This window comes from Gobio gobio (genome assembly GCF_949357685.1).
Source record: "Gobio gobio genome assembly, chromosome: 3".
Taxonomy (NCBI): Eukaryota; Metazoa; Chordata; class Actinopteri; order Cypriniformes; family Gobionidae; genus Gobio; species Gobio gobio.
Genome location: NC_137099.1, coordinates 34,352,793 through 34,372,591, shown reverse-complemented (window position 1 = coordinate 34,372,591; position 19,799 = coordinate 34,352,793). Strand labels below are relative to the sequence as shown.

The following is a 19,799-nucleotide window of genomic DNA, read 5'->3' as shown; positions in this document are numbered from 1 at the left end:
AGAGAGAGAGCGCGCGAGAGCCCCGCGAGCACGCATTCACTGTCTTTAAAACAACACGAGCGTCTTGCGCTCAAATTGCTCTCTATTTGTTTACATAGTTAATGTGCACTGTGAAGTAACATATACAAACAATGAACAGCTGTATTTTTATTAACTAAGATTAACAAAGATTAATAAATACAGTAACAAATGTATTGATCATGGTTAGTTCATGTTAGTTATTAGTCTACATTAACTAATGTAATGTTAACAAATCAAACCATATTGTAAAGTGTTACAAACAAATAATTTACTCAGAACACCTCTTGAAATGAGAATATAAGTGTGCTTACCCCATTTTTTTTGCAAGAGTGGTTATAGTAAGATTTAATCTTAATGAACTACAGTATTTTCAGGTTATTTATATTACAATATGTAGAAAAATTACCTACCAACATTGTGATTGTCCTTTAGCTTAATCATTTGAAATAATAAAAACAATATGATGTTCAAACTTTTGACTACTTTCTTTAATAACTACATAACACAATACTTGTACTTTTACTTTCAGTACTTGAGTAGTACATTTTAAAATAAACTACTTGCAATACTTAAGTACAAAAAATGTTGAATACTTTAGTACTTCTACTTAAGTGTGGTGCTTAAAGAGCACTTCAACTTCTACTCAAGTCACTTTTTTGATAAGGAACTTGTACTTTTACTCAAGTATGTGTCTCTAGTACTTTATACATCTCTGGTCCCTATTCACTTAATGAGTCATGTGTGTGTTTTGGGTGTAACGTGCTTTAAACCAATCAGAGTGTCATCTCCCATTCTCAGTTGCGCTCACGCCATGGCAGATTTGCTATTTACACAGCAGAATTTGCGAGCGGAAAGACTGAACAGTTCTCCAGAGAGAAATCCTTTTATTTTTAATAAAAATGCGCCTATAGGCGCATATTAATAATACACTCTTTAAATAACGTAAAAAATACTGCGCTATTGACTTCAGTTGGTCAATGACGCAATCAATGGCAGCAAAAGTTTACAGCTGCCTCTAAATAGCAACACGCCAACAATACGCCTGAACACAGCACGCCCATGGGCGCGCAAATGCCTTTGCTATTTACATTACGCGGCACTGGATGTGAAAATTATAACTGCGTCGGGCTGAAACTAGCAAAAAACACTTTGCCGTATTGTACCAGGTGTATGATAGCGACCAATATTTTACTGTAATACAAGAAAAAATTCTGAAAAACAAAGTTTATTTTAAATCAGCATAAAGGCAATGCAACAAATACTACTATGATATACACTACTGTTAAAAAGTTTATGATTAGTAAGATATTTTCAAGTTTTTGAAAAAAAAAGTATTTATTTGGTCAGTAATATTGTTATTATTACAATTTAAAAATCAGTTTCCTACGGTCTGCAATGTAGAAAAGAGTTGCACTGCTAAATATTTTTGTGGAAATACTTTTTTCAGGATTCTTTGATGAATACATTAAGCTCAAAATAACAGCATTTATCTGAATTGTTGGTCACACTTAAGTTTGGGGTCCAATTCGTATGACATATGCCTCAATAAACTCCTAATTACAGCTTATTAATAGTAAGTAAGCTAGTTGTTAAGTTTAGGTATTGGGTAGGATTAAGGGGCGTAGAATATGGTCGTGCAAAATAAGGCATAAATATGTGCTTTATAAGTACTAATAAACAGCCAAAATCCTAATAAATGTATGTAATAAGCAACTAGTTACTAGTGAGAAGTGGACCCTACACTAAAAGGGTTATTAAGTTGTTGATGTTTTTTGCTTAAATAGTCATTTTTATTTATGCTTAATTTTCTTGAAGTAAAATATAATTTCTCATTTCTTTCTTTTGATTGTAGGGTGAAATATGATCCGGATATAATCTTGTCAGGTTTCATTAGATTCACCCACATTCTGTCAAGTCATTCTGGCAAGAAAATGTATAACTACATTTATGTATCTGTAACAGAAATGTTTTATTACAGTAACCCAATTAAGGTGCATATTAGTGAGTTGACTCTCCGAGATAAATTTAATTTATCAACCACATTTCCATAGAATAATCAAATATATGTCACCTCGAATCATATGCCGGACCCTTTTAAATGATGGTTTGTTATGATCTATGAATGGCCTGTTTATATTGTACTGCAGAAGATGTATTATCTCCTCATACAAAAAAAGAAAAGAAAATCAGTTGGTTAGGATGTTTTTCCTTTACGTTTCAGGAGATTTCACTCAAGGAAAAAGATTAAACCATGGTAAGCGGTACAATATTCAATTATCAAGCCATTTAGCAACATCCAAAGGGAACTTCAGGAGTATTTAACATACTTGTAACTATGGTGCAGGATCTTTTTATCGAGTTATTGATAATGTTTCTGTGCATGTTCTACTGAATGTTATCAGGATTTTGGATAACTGTAAGTGTAGTTCTGTTTTATTATGCACATGGATAAACAAGTTAACATGTTACTGAGTTTAACAATTAATATAGCTAACCAAGTTGAGTTTACATCCTAACCAACTGATTTGCTAGCTAATGCAAATTTGCAAAACAAATTTTGACTATACAGTTCAGCTGTATATTTGTTTGGTGGATGAAGCTAAACTGTTCTGCTTTCTGATAGGAAGAATTCTTACAACTCCGCCTTCTCTGCGAGGTCAAGGAGACGCCCCTCATCAAACTGGACCACACCACCAACCTGCAGCAGCTCCAGCAGAACCTGACACAACCAATATCACCACATCATGTGAAGATCATATGACCTAATCAATCAATCTTTTAACTAATCTTAACTAAAATTAAGCACAGTTTTAAGACAAGTGATGTGTTTATACCTGCTGTCTTTCTGTATGTCTAGAGTCATCATCTGGACTACATAGAAACTCTAGAACCTGCAAAAGACAATGAGCAACAGATAAAAGACATTTCAACAAAACATTTCTATGTAGGAAAAGTAGAATAATACTGAATCACAAGTGACAACTTTCCTGACAGTAGCTGAAAAACTTCCAGACTAATTTAGATCAGTCCCCAATGCAGGGTGCAAAAGCATGAAATATTTAATATGCAGAAAAACAAGCATAACGCTTCTAATGCGGGAGAGCTATTTTTACAGAAGCTGCTAATTGTCTTTACCAAAACTAACACCTTCCTAGAAATCTCTTGCTGTTACCATTTTAGCTCTGATAAAAAAAAAATTGGCTGAAGGCTGCAGATGGAAAGGTGAGGCACTGACTAATGGACACTGAAAAAAAGCAGGCAGACTCTTCACCTGGTCAAACAGCTTCCGGTTAACAAAGAGGGTATTATCAGGTTTGGCAAGTTGTCGTGCCAAGAAGGTGAAAAGACAGCCGACCTGAGATGGGGTGAAGTCAGAATTGTCCACCATAACCTGGAAAAGTATGCACACGCACACACACACACACACATACACATACACATACACATACACACAAACAGGGAAAATATATAAAAATGTTTTCCTGAAGTTGTAAATAAAACAAAGATTATTGAAGAATGTTTTGCAAAAAATACTATTTCAGTCTTTCTACTTCATAGTCATGTTTAATTCAATGTGTCTTGTCCAATGAAAGTTTTTCCTTTGCGTTTCAGGATATTTCACTTAAGGAAAAAGATTAAACCATGGTAAGCGGGACAATATGCAATTATCAAGCCATTTAGCAACATCCACAACATCCAGTTAAACAATTAATATAGCTAACCAAGTTGAGTTTACATCCTAACCAACTGATTTGCTAGCTAATGTAGTCATCTGAAATAACTACATATGTGTTTGGCTTTTTATTTTACATATTAAAACGACAGACGTTTAATGTAAATCTAAGCGTTAGAACTGCTTTAGCAGTGTAAAAGAGAACTGTGAAGGGAAGATTTAAAGATTTAGTTTGTTTCATTCTTACCTTTCTTGTTTTAATTTTTATGAATTGTTAATAAATGTACAATTCAAACATTGAATATAATTTTTTTTGTAAAAATGTTGTCTGTCAGTGTCATTGGCTTATGTTCAGATATTTTTACTGAACACATAAGCATTAATACCTCACATATAAATTACAGTAATGTAAAACAAAATTAGTAAACAGTCAGGAATTTTAATAAAAAGATTGTAGTAATTAGAACTTTACAGCTTTCCTGGAGCTCAAACAGTAGAGCGTGGCGCTAGCTACGCCAAGGTCATGGGTTCGATTCCCAGGGAAAGCAAGAACTGACATAAATGTAAAATGTGTACCTTGAATGCAATGTAAGTCGCTTTGGATAAAAGCGTCTGCCAAATGCATAAATGTAAATGTACTTGAGAATTTCTAATTAAAGCCACCAAGAATTGTGTGTATCCTAGAAAACAAGCATTTTTCTCAAAGTGGTATTATCTTAATTCACAAACATTGACACAGGCTTTCTATAAATCACTCACTCAAGGGAGTTTGGAATTCTAGAGAAATTTAATCCAAGCAGAACATCTAAAAGAGCTTTTTTTCCCCTACATTTTTTTAACTGCGGAATTCTGTAAAATGGTTTGAGAATGACAAGCATTTCAGTTCTGCTGAATTTTTGGCATAGTTATGAGGGATTCCATGGGGGCCTGGTTACAAGGTTGTGGTCTCTGTGTTTTATGAATGAACAAATGATTACAGATGGAGGGAGGAAGGGAGGGAGGGAGAGCGAGAGCGAGAGGGAGGGGGGGGGGGGTGATTGATGATGATTTGAGTTGCTGAGGACTCTTGAATAAGCTGTGATGAGAAAAGGGAGGAAGACTGCAGGACTGAGCCAGTTCTCCAGCAGAAAAAATATGATCCCATTCACATGATTTACATTCCAATGACAAAAGATTCTTACACAAATATGGGGAAAGCTGTGTGTGTGTGTGTGTGTGTGTGTGTGTGTGTGCGTGTGCGTGTGTGTGTGAGAGAGAGAGAGAGAGTGTGTGAGTGTGAGAGAGAGTGTGAGAGAGAGAGAGTGTGAGAGTGTGAGAGAGAGAGAGAGGAGAGAGAGAGAGAGAGAGTGTGAGAGTGTGAGAGAGAGAGAGAGAGAGAGAGAGTGTGAGAGTGTGTGAGTGAGAGAGAGAGAGAGAGAGAGAGAGAGAGTGTGTGAGTGAGAGAGAGAGAGAGAGAGAGAGAGAGAGAGTGTGTGAGTGAGTGAGAGAGAGAGAGAGAGAGAGAGAGAGAGAGAGAGAGAGAGAGAGAGTGAGAGAGAGAGAGAGAGAGAGAGAGAGAGAGAGAGAGAGAGAGAGAGAGAGAGAGAGAGAGAGAGAGAGAGAGAGAGAGAAGAGAGAGAGAGAGAGAGAGAGAGAGAGATTTGGAGGGCCGAAAAACAGAGTGTGAAATGTTTCTGTCACCTTTAGTAAAATGTCCACAATCCTTTGCTGATACTCCAGAGCCTGTTTGTCATTCTTGAAGTCCTCAAATGTCTGTGAAGCGAGGAGATATTAACATTCAAGTCAAGTCAAGTCAAATTTGATTTATATAGCACATTTAAAAGCAACAGAGTTACGCCAAAGTGCTGTACAATGAGACAAAGTGCATATAAAAGAAAGCATAAAAAGAAACAACGCAGATACACAATATAAACACAAAAAATACACAATATAAACACTTTTGATACTTATTGAGTTATGGATTAGCTGATGCTCACCAGCGCCAGGACATTGAGGAACTCCCGGGTGTCGAAGTGCAGGAGAGTTCTGATGTAGGGATACACTTCTTCTTCCTGTGCAGCCTCCACCGAGTGCAGACGAATGAGGAACTCAAAAACCTGGAATGAATTCAGAAACATTGACACAGTTTTTATTTTATACCATATAAAATTCACAACACTGCTTTTTAATGAAGCCTGTAATAAATTAATAATAATTATATGCTTAACTTTAATTAAGGATGCATGATATATCACTATCATATTGCCAGGGCCACACAGAATCTATGGACTTTTTTGTGATTTCTGCGCTGAATTTTTTGAAAAATCTGCGGAATTATGCGAGTGGTTTTTAATGCATTAAAAATATCTAAGAATATTGTAACTGAAAACATTACGAATAAAATATGAAATATAAAATAACAACTTTTATTTAAGGTTTCCAATAAAAATCCAAATAGAACAACTTGTTTTTTAAACTAAGCTAAATCTCTAATATAGTACATCCACTAAAAGACTAATAAGAGAAAATATTACGCTGTTGAATGTCATTTTTTAGCAAATCGCAAATATGTATATATACACACACATACTGTATATTAAATGTTGTGATGCCTACATTCACTTATTGTGCACACCTGGGTGTGCTCTTTGATACCAATTTTTCATTTGAAAGCCACGTTTCTAGCATCTGTAAAACTGCATTCTTCCATCTTAAAAATAAATCTAAATTATGGCACATGCTCTCAATGCAAAATGCTGATCAGTTAGTTCATGCGTTTATGACCTCAAGGCTACATTATTGTAATTCTCTACTGGGTGGTTGCCCTGCTCGCTTATTAAATAAACTGCAGCTGGTCCAAAACGCAGCAGCTAAAGTTCTTACTAGAACCAGGAAGTATGACCATATTAGTCCGGTTCTGTCAACACTGCACTGGCTCCCTATTAAACATTGTATACATTTTAAAATCTTGCTTATTACTTACAAAGCACTAATCGGCTAAGCTCCCCAGTACAGTACAGTAAAACAATGGGTTTTTTTTCTAAAGAAAAATTAATTTCCTATTATCACTGTAAAGCTGCTTTGAAGCAATCTGTGTTGTAAAAAGCGCTATATAAATGAAGATGACTTGACTTGATTTGACGTATTGGTAAGATTTGAAAGAGGTCTCCACAAAGGCTGCATTTATTAAAAAATGTAAGTAAAACAGTAATATTGTGAAATATCATTACAATTTACAATAATATTAATTTATTTTCAATTGTAATTCATTCCTCTGATGGCAAAGCTGAATTTTCAGCATCATTACTCCAATCTTCAGTGTCACATGATCCTTCAGAAATCATTCTGATATGGTGATTTGGTGCTCAAAAAATATTTCTTATTATTATCACAGTTGACAGTTCCGCTACTTAATATTTTTTGTGAAAACTGTGATACTTTTTTCAGTGCTCTTTGATAAATATTTATGAGCAAAAAAAAAAATGTTTTGTAACAATCTAAAAGTCTTTACTGTCACTTGATGATCAATGTAACAACTTTTTTAAAATTTAAAATTTGCTTTGTCATTTGTTTTGATGTGTGTATTATGCATGTATAGATTATACTGTAACAATTAAAATGTATAAACTGTGTTTGTAAATATTTATGAAAATATGTAATGTATAACAATGTTTTTTTTCCAAGGAATTTAAGAATACATTACGAAAATAATCATTCTATAGGCTTCAAATAAAGTGTTAAAAAACACTGTAATATTCAAATCTCTCTCATTTGTTCTGCAGGTATATCCTCTTGGGCCAATCCCTCTACACAATAACTAAATTAAAATTCAACCCATTATTATTGGAGAAAAGTGAAGAGCTGACTAGTTGCCATGGTGACCAGGTAATACACATTCCCACTAGTCTGTGCTTGTGTGAGAGCAGCATGTACCAAAAGGTTAGTCATTATCTCCCATTCACACACACATAAAAAGATGTAATTGGGCATCATTTGTTGGTGCTCATCTTTGCGACGCCAATGTTGTGTTTTACAGCAGGGAGGAGGAGAGGGCTCAAGGATATACACCTGCAGATGTGACACTGTCTCTGTGTGTGTGTTGTGTGTGTGTGTTTGTGTGTGTGTGTGTGTGTGTGTGTGTGTGTGTGTGTGTGTGTGTGTGTGTGTGTGTGTGTGTGTGTGTGTGTGTGTGTGTGTGTGTGTGTGTGTGTGTGTGTGTGTGTGTGTGTGTGTGTGTGTGATACTAGGGGAATGTGTGGATGTGTGTCAGTGCGGTGAAGGATCAAAGAGGACAATGAGTCTCTCTTGAACATGAACCCTTAGGGCCCAAAAGATGATACGGCAAATAAAATATTACATTCATACATAGGGTCACAACCCCCTTCTCCATAACATACATTGTATTGTACTTTGTACACTACTGTGTTTTACATATATATGTGTTTGTGGGCATGTTTTTGTGAAATATCAGGACACAAATGTGTATAATGACATGTGTATGACATAGGTATTACAAAAAGAGGGTGAAATATGAGGACGTTATCCATGTCCTCACTTTTCAAAAGGCTTCTAAATCATACAGAATTAGGTTTTTTTCACAGAAAGTAAACTGTGCAGTTTCCTGTGATGGGTAGGTTTAGGGGTAGGGGCAGTGCAGGGGGATAGAAAATACAGTTTGTACGGTATAGAAACCATTACGCCTATGGAATGTCCCCACATTTCACAAAACCCCCCCGGTGTGTGTGTGTGTGTGTGTGTGTGTGTGTGCGTGTAAGGGATAATCCATAGCTAGGTATGCATTACAAGGTTTTAATGCACAATGTAGAAGCAAAGAACCATCCAACGTGAAGCATTATCTCGTTACGGAGTAAATTAATTTAACGAATGTGTAACAAAGCTAATTTACTAATAAAAGTCGAAGAGCAGAGTTGACAAGTTTCTGTGCACCTCAATGTTTCTGTGTGATCTCCAATGTGTGCAAGTAATGTATATATGCGTGTGTGTTTGTGTGTGAAAAGCATTACATGGTTTTAACACACACCTTCCAGCCAATCAAAATCAAGTAATCGGACAGACCATAGTATAAATTTATATTCAGAAAGAGAGAAAGAGAGAGTTCTTCACTCAAGGGTGGGGTGTGAGACAGGGCTGGCCACTATCACCGACCCTCTTCAATATTTATTACAATTTTATTTGGCCCTAAACAGAGATTACACGACAGCAGAATACCTGAGCACAGTCAGAGACCACAAACTTGAGGAAAAACATGACCATGTACAGACTGAGTGACCACAGCCTGGCTATAGAGAAGGGCAGATACAGACAGAACTGGCTGCCCAGAGAGAGCAGGTTATGCATGTACTGTAGCCAAGGAGAAATTGAAACAAACTGCACTTCATAACCACATGCCCTAATTATAATGATATTCAAAAACATTTATTTCCCAAATTTGAATATATTCGTCCCAAATTCAAAATGTTGAAGAATGATGCACAAGCTCAATATTTACTTGGCGAAAAGAGAGACTGCATTTCACTAGCAGCAAAATATATCAATTCCAGCCACAAAAAGAGGGAAGAGTCGACCAAACAGTGATGCGTCCATTTACACACACACACACACACACACAGCGGCGCCGCTCCCACTACACGCATCAGGCGCTGCGTGTAGGGCACCAAGTGCTGAGGGGGCACCACAAGAAGACCCTACACCCTCCCCCCACACACACCATCGCGGGCACCATAAAGTAATTACGTGGATTACATGAACTCACACAAACTCTTATACACACACACCACTTAACCTCTTAACTTGCGCCCCTATTTTTGAGAATTTTCTGAAAACGCCATACCGAAATAAAAATGTCTGCAGCTCTTAAACCCTATGGTCTACATTCATAAATCTGGTCTTATTTTACCACAGTATATTGGGTCCCCCAGGATACAAGAGAGGTTATGCTGCATGTTCAATTCAATAGCCATGTTTACACCTGGTAAATTACTCTTTACTGACTAAAAATATATTTTAATGCAACACAGTTACATTTTCAGTTACATTTTCTCTCTCGCTCTCTCTCGCTCTCTCTCGCTCTCTCTCGCTCTCTCTCGCTCTCTCTCTCTCTCTCTCTCGCTCTCTCTCGCTCTCTCTCGCTCTCTCTCGCTCTCTCTCGCTCTCTCTCGCTCTCTCTCGCTCTCTCTCTTCAATTCAAAAGAGCTTTATTGGCATGACAAATTGTACATTGTATTGCCAAAGCATTTATATGAGCATGAAAATATAAATAAATTAAATAAATTAAAATAAAAATGAACAAAGTAGAAGTATTGAACAGGTGTGGAAAAACAGGGGGTGGGGGTAGGTACATTAATATGAAAAAATATATATTTTTATACAAGCGTGTGTTTACCCATATTTTAAATTGAGCATTGCATTTTGTTGTGTTTTAGGGTTAAAAGAAATGTCTGTAAACTTAACGGATAATGTCCTGAAAGAAAATTACCAGCACATTTTCCGTTTTTCTATGGATTTTTTTCTAATAGTGTGTATCCTGCAGCCCATCTTGAAACCCAAAGCTTTTTCCCCAGAACATTCTGTTTTGTCTGAGTGCAGATCATCTCTACACGTCATCGAAGTAAACAACCCTTTCTGTCACGCTTTTCACTCAAACCTACAGAGTGTGACAGCACTCTATGTGTCTGTTTGACAGAGAGAGAGCGAGAGTAGCTTTAGGTTGTGTGTGCGATCCATGTCTGTATTTAAGTTCCTTTGGAGGTCGTCCATCCCAGAACGAATTGCTTGAGCTCTTTGGATGGGAAACAAAGAGAAAAAGCCCTGCTGAGAGCAAACTGCTGAGAATACTAAACACGCTTATGTCTTCCGTGAGATCTGTGCTGTATAGAGGCGTGACTCATACAGACCCCATACAAACAGAACAAACTTGCGTGTTGTGGTGTTCAGCTGTATGGAACATGAGTGTGTGACTGCAAAAATTAGCAGTACACTTGCTAACCAAGCAATACACGTTTGCTTAATGCGATATGGGTTTAATCAAACTACTTACCTGGTTTTTCACCTGAGGTACCAGATCTTCAGGAATGTCACCTAATGGATAGGCACGTCCTGCCAAACAACAGCTGGCAGAAGAGAAAAAACAGGTGTGTTATAGCCTGCAACTGTGCATGAGTGCAGTACTTGCGTAGAAAGTCACCTCACCTGATGTACACCAGCAGTTTATTTCCCATTACAACATGCTCATCTGTGACAGGAAGCAAATGGAGAACGTGATTAGGTGCACTGCAGTTTAGCATTAGCTGACCAGATTTGAGGAATAAAAACCTTTTTACTGTGGCAGCGTAATAGAAGTGGCATTTACACTGTTTTTACACTTGTAATCATCTAATAATATCAGCGTTCTTGGCAGATTTTGTAAATTTTGACCATAGTACGCAAAACTGGGGCTAGTTAGCATTATTAGCTGAGGATTTCTTGTGCAACACTGACTATGCGCAAATAAAAGATTCAGTTATTGGGCAAAAAAAAAAAAAATGACAAGCAGACACATATAACAGACATAATTAAAGTAAATAGTACTTTACTAATTATTGGCAATATTATTCATGCATTAGGTGCATCATGAACTAACAATACATTATACTTTTACAGCATTTATTAATCTTGGTTAATGATAATTTTTGCATATCCCAATACATTTTTAACATGTAGTTATAAAAAAAATTGTCTTATTCCAATTCACTATGGTAGGCCTATGACATTTAAATTTTGAGCTGCCGGGTCAGATTTCACAGGAATTTGCATCATCTGCTTTTGTGTATTTACACAAGATGGTTGGAACATGTTGCCAACGTTTGCTGTTCTTAAATGCATGTTAAAGCAACCCAAAGTCAGAGATGGAGCTTGTGTGGAGAAGCATTTATTGTGAACCGAGACCGCACTTCACTCTGAAACACACAGTGCATATATTTATTTAATTAAATCACAGCCTTTGTGATTAGATAATCGAAAGCCATATGGCAGTTTTGGTTTTATTTTGATTAATAGTGCAGCCCAACAACCATCATCAGTATATTTAAAAATTAAACATATATTGAACATAAATTGAACATAAATTAACATTAACCTAAATTAATAAATGCTTTAAAAATTGTAACCTAATCCAAATCACTTTTTCAAATGCATAGTAGAAAAAAAACGTTTTCTGGGACCGGTGTCGATGTATGTATGCAGATGTAGTTTAGTTCTCTGTTCTACCTGTGAGAGGTTTTCCTTCACGCAGATGAGGACCAATCGCCTGAAAGAGTTTCTTGAGAAGCAGGAAAAAGAAAATGTATTTTTAAAACATTTGTTAAAAGGTCAACATGATATATATATATATATAAAATATAAAAATTATATTTAAAAAGTGTTTAAAAAAATGTATGTTTCAGCTTGGCTCCATAGCTACTGTCTAACAATAACCAGCTATAAAATTAACGTTAACTACAAAGGAAAGTCAATTCAGAGATGTGAGGATAGAGCAAGCTGTCATGATTTGATTTTATTCGGGAAGACTGTGCATTATACGACCAGAAAAAGAGGATGTACTCACAATAGGCATAGTTGCCTTGTACTGTGCCCTGGCGCGATTGTTGTCCCCACAACACCCACCCCCCCATTCCCCCGCTGACCTGCACTCACATTGCACTTAATGTTCCGGGCCGGAGAACCCTTAAGTCATGCAACTTTTTGTTTTAAAGAAAACAGGAAAAAAAGCATATTTGCTAATACACTGCCTAATAGATTTATAATTTATGATAGTCTGTTCTGTGCTCCGGCGTGGTTAGCGATCACACTACATGTGTACTGTGCACAAGCCCAACTGAACCGTGCTCTGGCCCACCTCTTCCAAGCAGGCCAGGGATGGATAAATGGACCATGCCCGGGCACGGTACAGAGCGATCACATTAGTCAAACGAACCAGACTTTGGGGGTCAAAAGCGCTCAGGCACGGTTCAGATCGCCTAGTGGGAATACACAGAGCCGGCCCAAGGCATAAGCGAACTAAGCGGCTGCTTCGGGCCACCAGGGGGCCCCCAAGAGCACATGAAATGACTTTTTGCTGTATGTTATTTTATGATTATTGAAATCGCTAAATTGCCTTAAACAATTACTAAATAAACTACAAAGTTTTCTAATATATGTACGGATTGATTCTGACAGCACTGCATGACCTCGCGGTGCCATCTGCTGGACACTATTCGCTTAGCCAGGGTTCAAAGTCCAAAGTGCAAGAAAATCGACGCTAAAACGTACTACCATAGACAGTAAAAGAAATGGACACAGCGACCCCATAGACTTCACGGAGAAAAATTTAAGTCATGTAGAAGCACTCACTTTCTGATGGCTGAGCATACTGCGCAGCCTCAGACTGAGCTTGACGACGTAGATGTGACGTGAGCAACCTGTCTGACAGTTGTATGTCTTCCAGTAGTTGTGCAATGTGAAATCTGAATCACGTTGTTAAAATATTTTGTCCCGTTGCTTTTGGCTCTCTATGGTCTTCTCGACATGCTTCTCCCTTAACTTTATAGGACTTTATGCCTCCACGTCCCCCCGATTGCCTCATAGACAGTAAAAGATTGCCTGCGAGCTTCTCCTCGGGTCTATACGGTACAGCGCGACGGAGTCGCGTGGTTATGACGCAATCGTTAGCCTATGTTTTACAAAAACGGCTTCTACTGGGCGATAGTGTAAGATACAAGGTAATGGAGCATTTTATACATTGTCGTGTTTGTTTAGAAATAAACAATGGACAAATGGAGTCTTTAAACGCCTCAGATGTTAAGATATTCGCAGTCAAAGTGAGGCCAAAATGAATGGGAGTCAATGGGATGCTAACAGCAGGTGATGGCTTGGTTAGCAATGGCTGCCCCTATGGAAGGTACACTTTCCGGGGGCTGGATTACCTCCTTGCGTACTACTCGTCAGTTGCCTAGTAACCTTTTTATGAATGGATGGATTTAGAAAACACGGACTGTAGTAAACAAGGACGTTCAAATGATTGCGCAAGCGCAAAAACAACATGAGTGAGTAAATGCAGAATTAAAATTCTTGGATAAGCTAAACATTAACAGTTTGAGTGGTAATTTTGACACGCTTTCTTGTGATGAGAACTGTGACGGATTGCATTGATCATCTGAAGCGCACGCGCTGCCAGAACGCCACCCTTCAAAGTGAGAGCGCAAACATTATTTAAAGGAAATGTATGTAAGATTGTGGCCAAAACTGGTACTGCAATCACTTTCAAATGACTGTATAGCGGTGTATCCCCTCTCCCCCTCCCCCTGACTCGAGGTTGCCAGAGAGGCTGCAGGATCCAGCAGGAACGTATATAATGCTACAAGGAGCTTTCAATGGCAAGTGACGAGTCCTACACAGCAAGTTTTTTTTTTATTGTCACAATGTTTTTCTGATTCATAACGAGGCCTTTTAGGTTTCGTAAAGTTTTATTTTTTATCCAAAAAGTTTGTAGCTGCAGCTGTGGTAACTAGAGCAGAGCTGGCAACCCGGATGCCGAAACACTACTGACTTCGTGATTGGTAGATAGGTGGAGGGTGGCACTTCAGGCCACAACACAACATGTCAACATCAACATCAGTTGGGGGCTGCAACTTCACTTTTAAATGACAATATCCTGGCCGGACTACTGTTGTCAGTGATATAAATATTTGAAATTAACATGATTTCTTAATGTCTAGTGACATATCAGGGCGATTTTATGATTAATTGAAATACATTTCTTACATACAGTTCCTTTAAAGCAGAAACACCATTTAAAGCGGCACTCCTTAGTGAAAGTGCAAACATCATTTAAATCACCAGGGGCCTCATTTATAAAACTTTGCGTAGGATTTGCGTCAGAAGTGGCGTACGGATGAAACATAGGACGTGCGTACGCACAGAAATATTCGGATTTATAAAACCGTGCGCACGCACGTCCTACGCAGATTTCCCTTAATAAATCACAATCAATTCTAAATGTAGCGTAGCTTTTGCGGCTTCATGTCACGCCCATAGTTGCCTATAAATAGTCCGCGAAACGCCCCCAAGTTAATATTCATCGATTGCGAAATCATGGCAAACACAGAGAGGAAATCATGGCAAACACATTTGCCACATTTGAAAACTAAAAAAACGTAACGTCACTCAATGTGAAGTAGAAGTTATCGTTGGCGAGGTGGAAAATATGAGAACAATGTTGTTTTGGAGGGCACAGTGTGGGCATTAGGCTACTAATGCCAAAAAGGCACTTGAGTGGCAAAAGGTTGCAGACGCCGTAAATGCTGTAGCCTCACAACCTTGGACCGTGGCCGAAATAAAAAAGAAATGGTCGGACATCAAAGTCGAGGCAAAAAAGCGTCTAGCGCACCATCGCCTGAGTGTGTCCTCGTTTGCCAGCAAGTCTTCTTGCTGTCTGAAGATGCGTTCACTCCGACTCCTTCCATTTGCGACATCCTCTAAGAGCGCAATATCAGCCATTGTGCGTCATTATGCATTGTGATGGGGCATTTTATTTCTATCCATTTAATTGCATCTGACAAGCTACAGATGTCGGTTATAATCTACGTGGAAATGGGAAATAGGCTTTAGTTCAGTGCAAATGGAAAGTCTTGCAGCTTTCTGAATGGTTGAGACACGTTATTTTATCAAAAATAAAACAAACTAAAGGCATAGCCTATGCATGAATACCATGATTCCGTAGCTGATGAAGACATTTTTACTATGAAAACAACTTTCCCCAGTGGACAATGAATACATCAATCTATCTATTTATCTATATATCTCCCTAATTATCTATCTATCTGTCTTGAATCTATAGCCTATCTGCTCCGCCAGACGGACACATTGACGAGAATATCAGTTTGCACATTATTTCGTTCTGTTTACCATATTATTTATGAGGATGAATTGCATAACATGCCAATATTATTGCAGAACATATTTCACTTTTCTTTTTGCAAATATGGGTTAATTTGCATCTGTTGTAATTTTCGTTTGATTTTGTTTGTTTTACACTGCAGATCGATCAAACGGGTGTTCGTGTAGGCTGTTAATTGTACAATTAACAGCCTACACGAACACCCGTTTGATCGATTACGTAAGACTTGCTTTGTGAAGTCTTCTTGTTATTAATGAGAGGCAGTATTGCCATTTCTTTTACACAACGGTCTACAGTTTCACACACTTTCACGTGTTTCTTCCATCTGCCGACGGTGTCGCCATTTCTCATTTCACCCGTTTTTGTGCGTACGCCTGGGTCAGAGCTTGCGTGAAGGACCGCACATTTTCCCGTCAAGTTTGCTTTTTATAAATACCAATTATTGCGTAGAGAGCGGCGTACGCCTTCTTTTGTGCGTACGCAACGTTTATAAATGAGGCTCCAGATCACATTTAGTTTTACTAGCATGATTATTCAAAGCATTTTAGATGGTTTATTCTATATGCATAGTGCATTAATAGCGGGAGAGGCGGGACATAGCGAGCATGGGGAGAGATGCAGCCTGTATTGAAAGCGCGAGTAATGCGTGAGGGAAAAAAATGATGTTTCAGTGACATTATTACATTAAACAACTATATAATGTTGAATATAATGTATAATAATGCAATAGGGAAATATTTGTTGGGTCCTGATAATAATACACTAATAATAATATTATTATTTTAATAATAATAAAAAAGTACAAAATAAAAAAAACTCTTGATTTTGGCTACATATCGGGATACATATCGAATCGTGACACGAGTGTATCGTTACACCCCTAGTGCGAATATCTTGTCTGACGTGCTGCATGTCTTGGAGTAGGCTACAGCATAGCTTAGTTTCTCAGTAAATGTTTTAATGCAAGTGCTATATCGTCCCCTTGGAGTTGTGTAGCCTACATTTTGGAAGTTTTTATTTAGAAAATAAAAAGGTTCTTTCCACACAGTCGAATGGAACGCAAAAAAATTATTTTATTTTCACCAAAATAAAAGCTCTGTTTAATGTTTGAAAGAAATCAACATTTCTTGTTTTTAAAAGTAGTCTCTTCTGCTCATCAAGGCTGCATTTATTTGATCAAAAAACAGTAATATTGTGAAATATTATTATAATGTAAAACAGCTGTTTTCTATGTGAATATATAGTAAAGTGTAATGTATTCCTGTGATCAAAGCTGAATTTATCATCATTACTCCAGTCTTCAGTGTCACATGAACCTTCAGAAATCATTCTCATATGAGGATTTGATGCTCAAGACACATTTATGATTATCAGTTTTTATATTACAATATTTTTTTTCCTTTGATTCTTTGAAATCTTTCTATTCATCAAAGAATCCTGGGGAAAAGTGAGCATTTTCAGTATAAGAGACTAGGCTACTTAAAAAAAAAAAAAAAGGACTAAAAAACACATATCCCAGTCTGAACTGTAGTACTGTAAGGTTTTGAATATTAACATCTGACCACTCTTGTGGGTTTGCTACGGTTACAATTAAAAACTGTCTAAGGGTAAAAACATGGCAGGCAGACATGATGTAAGCAACACAGCTACAACTACTAACATTGATATACTGGGTGTGCGAATGATCAAGAATTGCCAATAGTCAATCGTATTGGTGGCACGAGGGGCCCCCAAATAAAATTCTGCTTAGGGCCCCATAAGGGCTTGGGCCGGCCCTGGGAGTACACCCTAAATATGGTCTCTCTTGATTTCATTCTTTAACAATTAAGACAATCGTTCTTTTTTTCATTTTCAGACCCGCAAACACAAAACAATATGCATCCTGCTGAGAAAGTGTTTCTCATATTGTGTTTTTATCAAGATAAAAATATATACTACACTGAAGTCTATTCTCCCTCCACAATCCCAGCAGCACCTGCAAGACATGGTCACGTAATCCAGTACAACGGTTTTGTTGTGTTTGGTCAGTGTGCATGTGTGTGACATTTTGGCCATGAAACAAATTAATCCCTTTCTCGGTCGCCTTTCATCTAGGGTTCAGAAGATTCCTCTGACAACAAGCCTTTCATCTTCTTTTCTAGCCTAATGGTGAGAAACCCACACTTTATGCACAAAAACTCATGTGTACACATCAAAAATGTGAACACACACCCTTGAGGTGTCCCCAAAAGGCTTACCAGGTTTCTGTTTTGTGTGGCAATTAGACCATCAGAGCGTGAATGAAAAATAAAACATTAAAAGCTGGAATGCATGACTTCTGCCCAGTTTTTGGCCCCAATTTGCAGTCTGGACGAGTCATGCTAGTTGCCGATGGTCAGAGCCAGTCTGCAGAGTTTGGCCGTTGGAATTGACAGATTTCACAGAAAATCACAGTGTATGATGGGCACAGATTCAGGGTTTTTTTTTAACTTCAGACTGATTGCATCCAGTTGGAGGACATCAAACATGTTTAATATTTTGATCTATTTTAGAAGACATATCGTAGTAACATATTGTATCAAATATGGTAAATCGAAGCTCAAACATGCTTGCTTGATGCAAGAGAACAATTACGGTTTAACCGAATACAGTTGAGCTTCCGTTGACCATATTTGGTGTGCTCTATGTGCATTGATATATATATATATATATATATATATATAATTATTTTATTTTTTTTAATACTTAGACTACTTCTATTATCGATTGCTATCAGGATATGAAGAGAGTCTAGTCCAGCCTTAAATCACTTTTTAGCACAAAGCACAAAAACACACACTAACATACCTCCATGGGGCTGATGTAGTCGTTCATGCCACTGTTAAAGACGTAGATCATGGCATCATACAGCTGATTATCCCAGCACATCTCCACCACCTACAAACATCCATGTTTTTAGGTAGACATATGCTGACTCAGGTAATACAGATAAAATGCTGCAGCTATGAAGCTTACGCACATACACACCTGTTGTATGTCCAGGTTGGTGATGTCCATGTGGACCAGGCATCCCTCCACACTATCCATCATGCCATTTTCCTGGAAATAGCTGAGGAGGTCTCTCATGACAGGTGCAGTCAGACAACCAATCCGCTCGCTCAGAATGTAGGGCTCCAGACTCTCCAGAAACACACCTCTGGCCACTGAGTTCTCCACCAGCCGAGGGTAGATTTGGTTAAACAGTAGGTCCCTGAGCAGAAATTAGATCTTTTTTAAAGAATGAGATCACTGGCAATTAAAGTAATGTGATTAAAAAGAAAGACTTACTTAGAAAACCAAAAGCATAAAAAAGCATCAGTAGAAAATAAACACAGAATCTTATAGTACATCAAAAATCATACAATTAACCATCAGAATATATCAATGTGTTGGTGAAGATTGCTTCGACAGATCAAAAGATTGCTCAATGATTGTTTTGATACCACTCCATCATGAGCACAACACTCCAACACTGTCTCTCTTACCATCAAAATAGTTATTATATTACATTTACACCCCATTCCCTTTACAGTTGTTATGCTAATATACAGTTAATGTAGCATTTCAAGCCTACTGTGCATTCAACATCCATCAAAAAGCATATTTAACATAGTAAAATGTATCTTAGTTAGAAATATTGCACTCCTATCCTATGAATAGGTGTCAGATTGATGCACATGCTGCCACTCGCTATAAAGTCTGTGAAGTTAAGCAGAGTCTCCTTTGCAATCTGGAATATCCTTTTGCAAAATGGAAATACTCACAATATAACCGTAAAATGTAAGTCATGCAATGGGGAAAACATCTTGAACGCTTTAAACAATACATGGCTCTGTCGAAGCACCAAACATTTTAAAATATTTGCTTAAGTGTTTGTTTTAAGCTCTAAATATATATAGGCCTAAAGTATTCTCATGTTTAGGAAAATTTGGGTTATACTCTTTCTGCATTCCTCCACAATTTTTCAGAGACATTTTGTCCAAAGAAATGTGTTATTCACTACTGTAAAGCTGTTGATTATTTTCGTTTTCAATTAGTTGTTATGGCCCAAACTTATATACATTTGAATATTTTGCTATAAACTTCAAATATTTTATATGTATTAATAAGAATTTTATATTCAAAAGATAATAATTCAAAACTTGGAGTCAATAGTTTCATATTACACCATAATTT

General features: G+C 37.4%; 1 protein-coding gene across 1 annotated transcript in view; it reads right to left on the bottom strand.

The window, feature by feature from the left end:
• The window catches only part of vps8 (VPS8 subunit of CORVET complex), a 139,827-nt gene that overhangs the window by 77,981 nt on the left and 42,047 nt on the right, over positions 1-19,799 (bottom strand). The window contains 10 exon segments of the mRNA XM_079813195.1: positions 2,658-2,740; positions 2,856-2,912; positions 3,293-3,412; positions 5,375-5,446; positions 5,671-5,790; positions 10,731-10,803; positions 10,883-10,925; positions 11,939-11,990; positions 18,432-18,521; positions 18,612-18,834. Of these exon segments, the coding sequence (XP_079669321.1) occupies positions 2,658-2,740; positions 2,856-2,912; positions 3,293-3,412; positions 5,375-5,446; positions 5,671-5,790; positions 10,731-10,803; positions 10,883-10,925; positions 11,939-11,990; positions 18,432-18,521; positions 18,612-18,834 (933 nt within the window).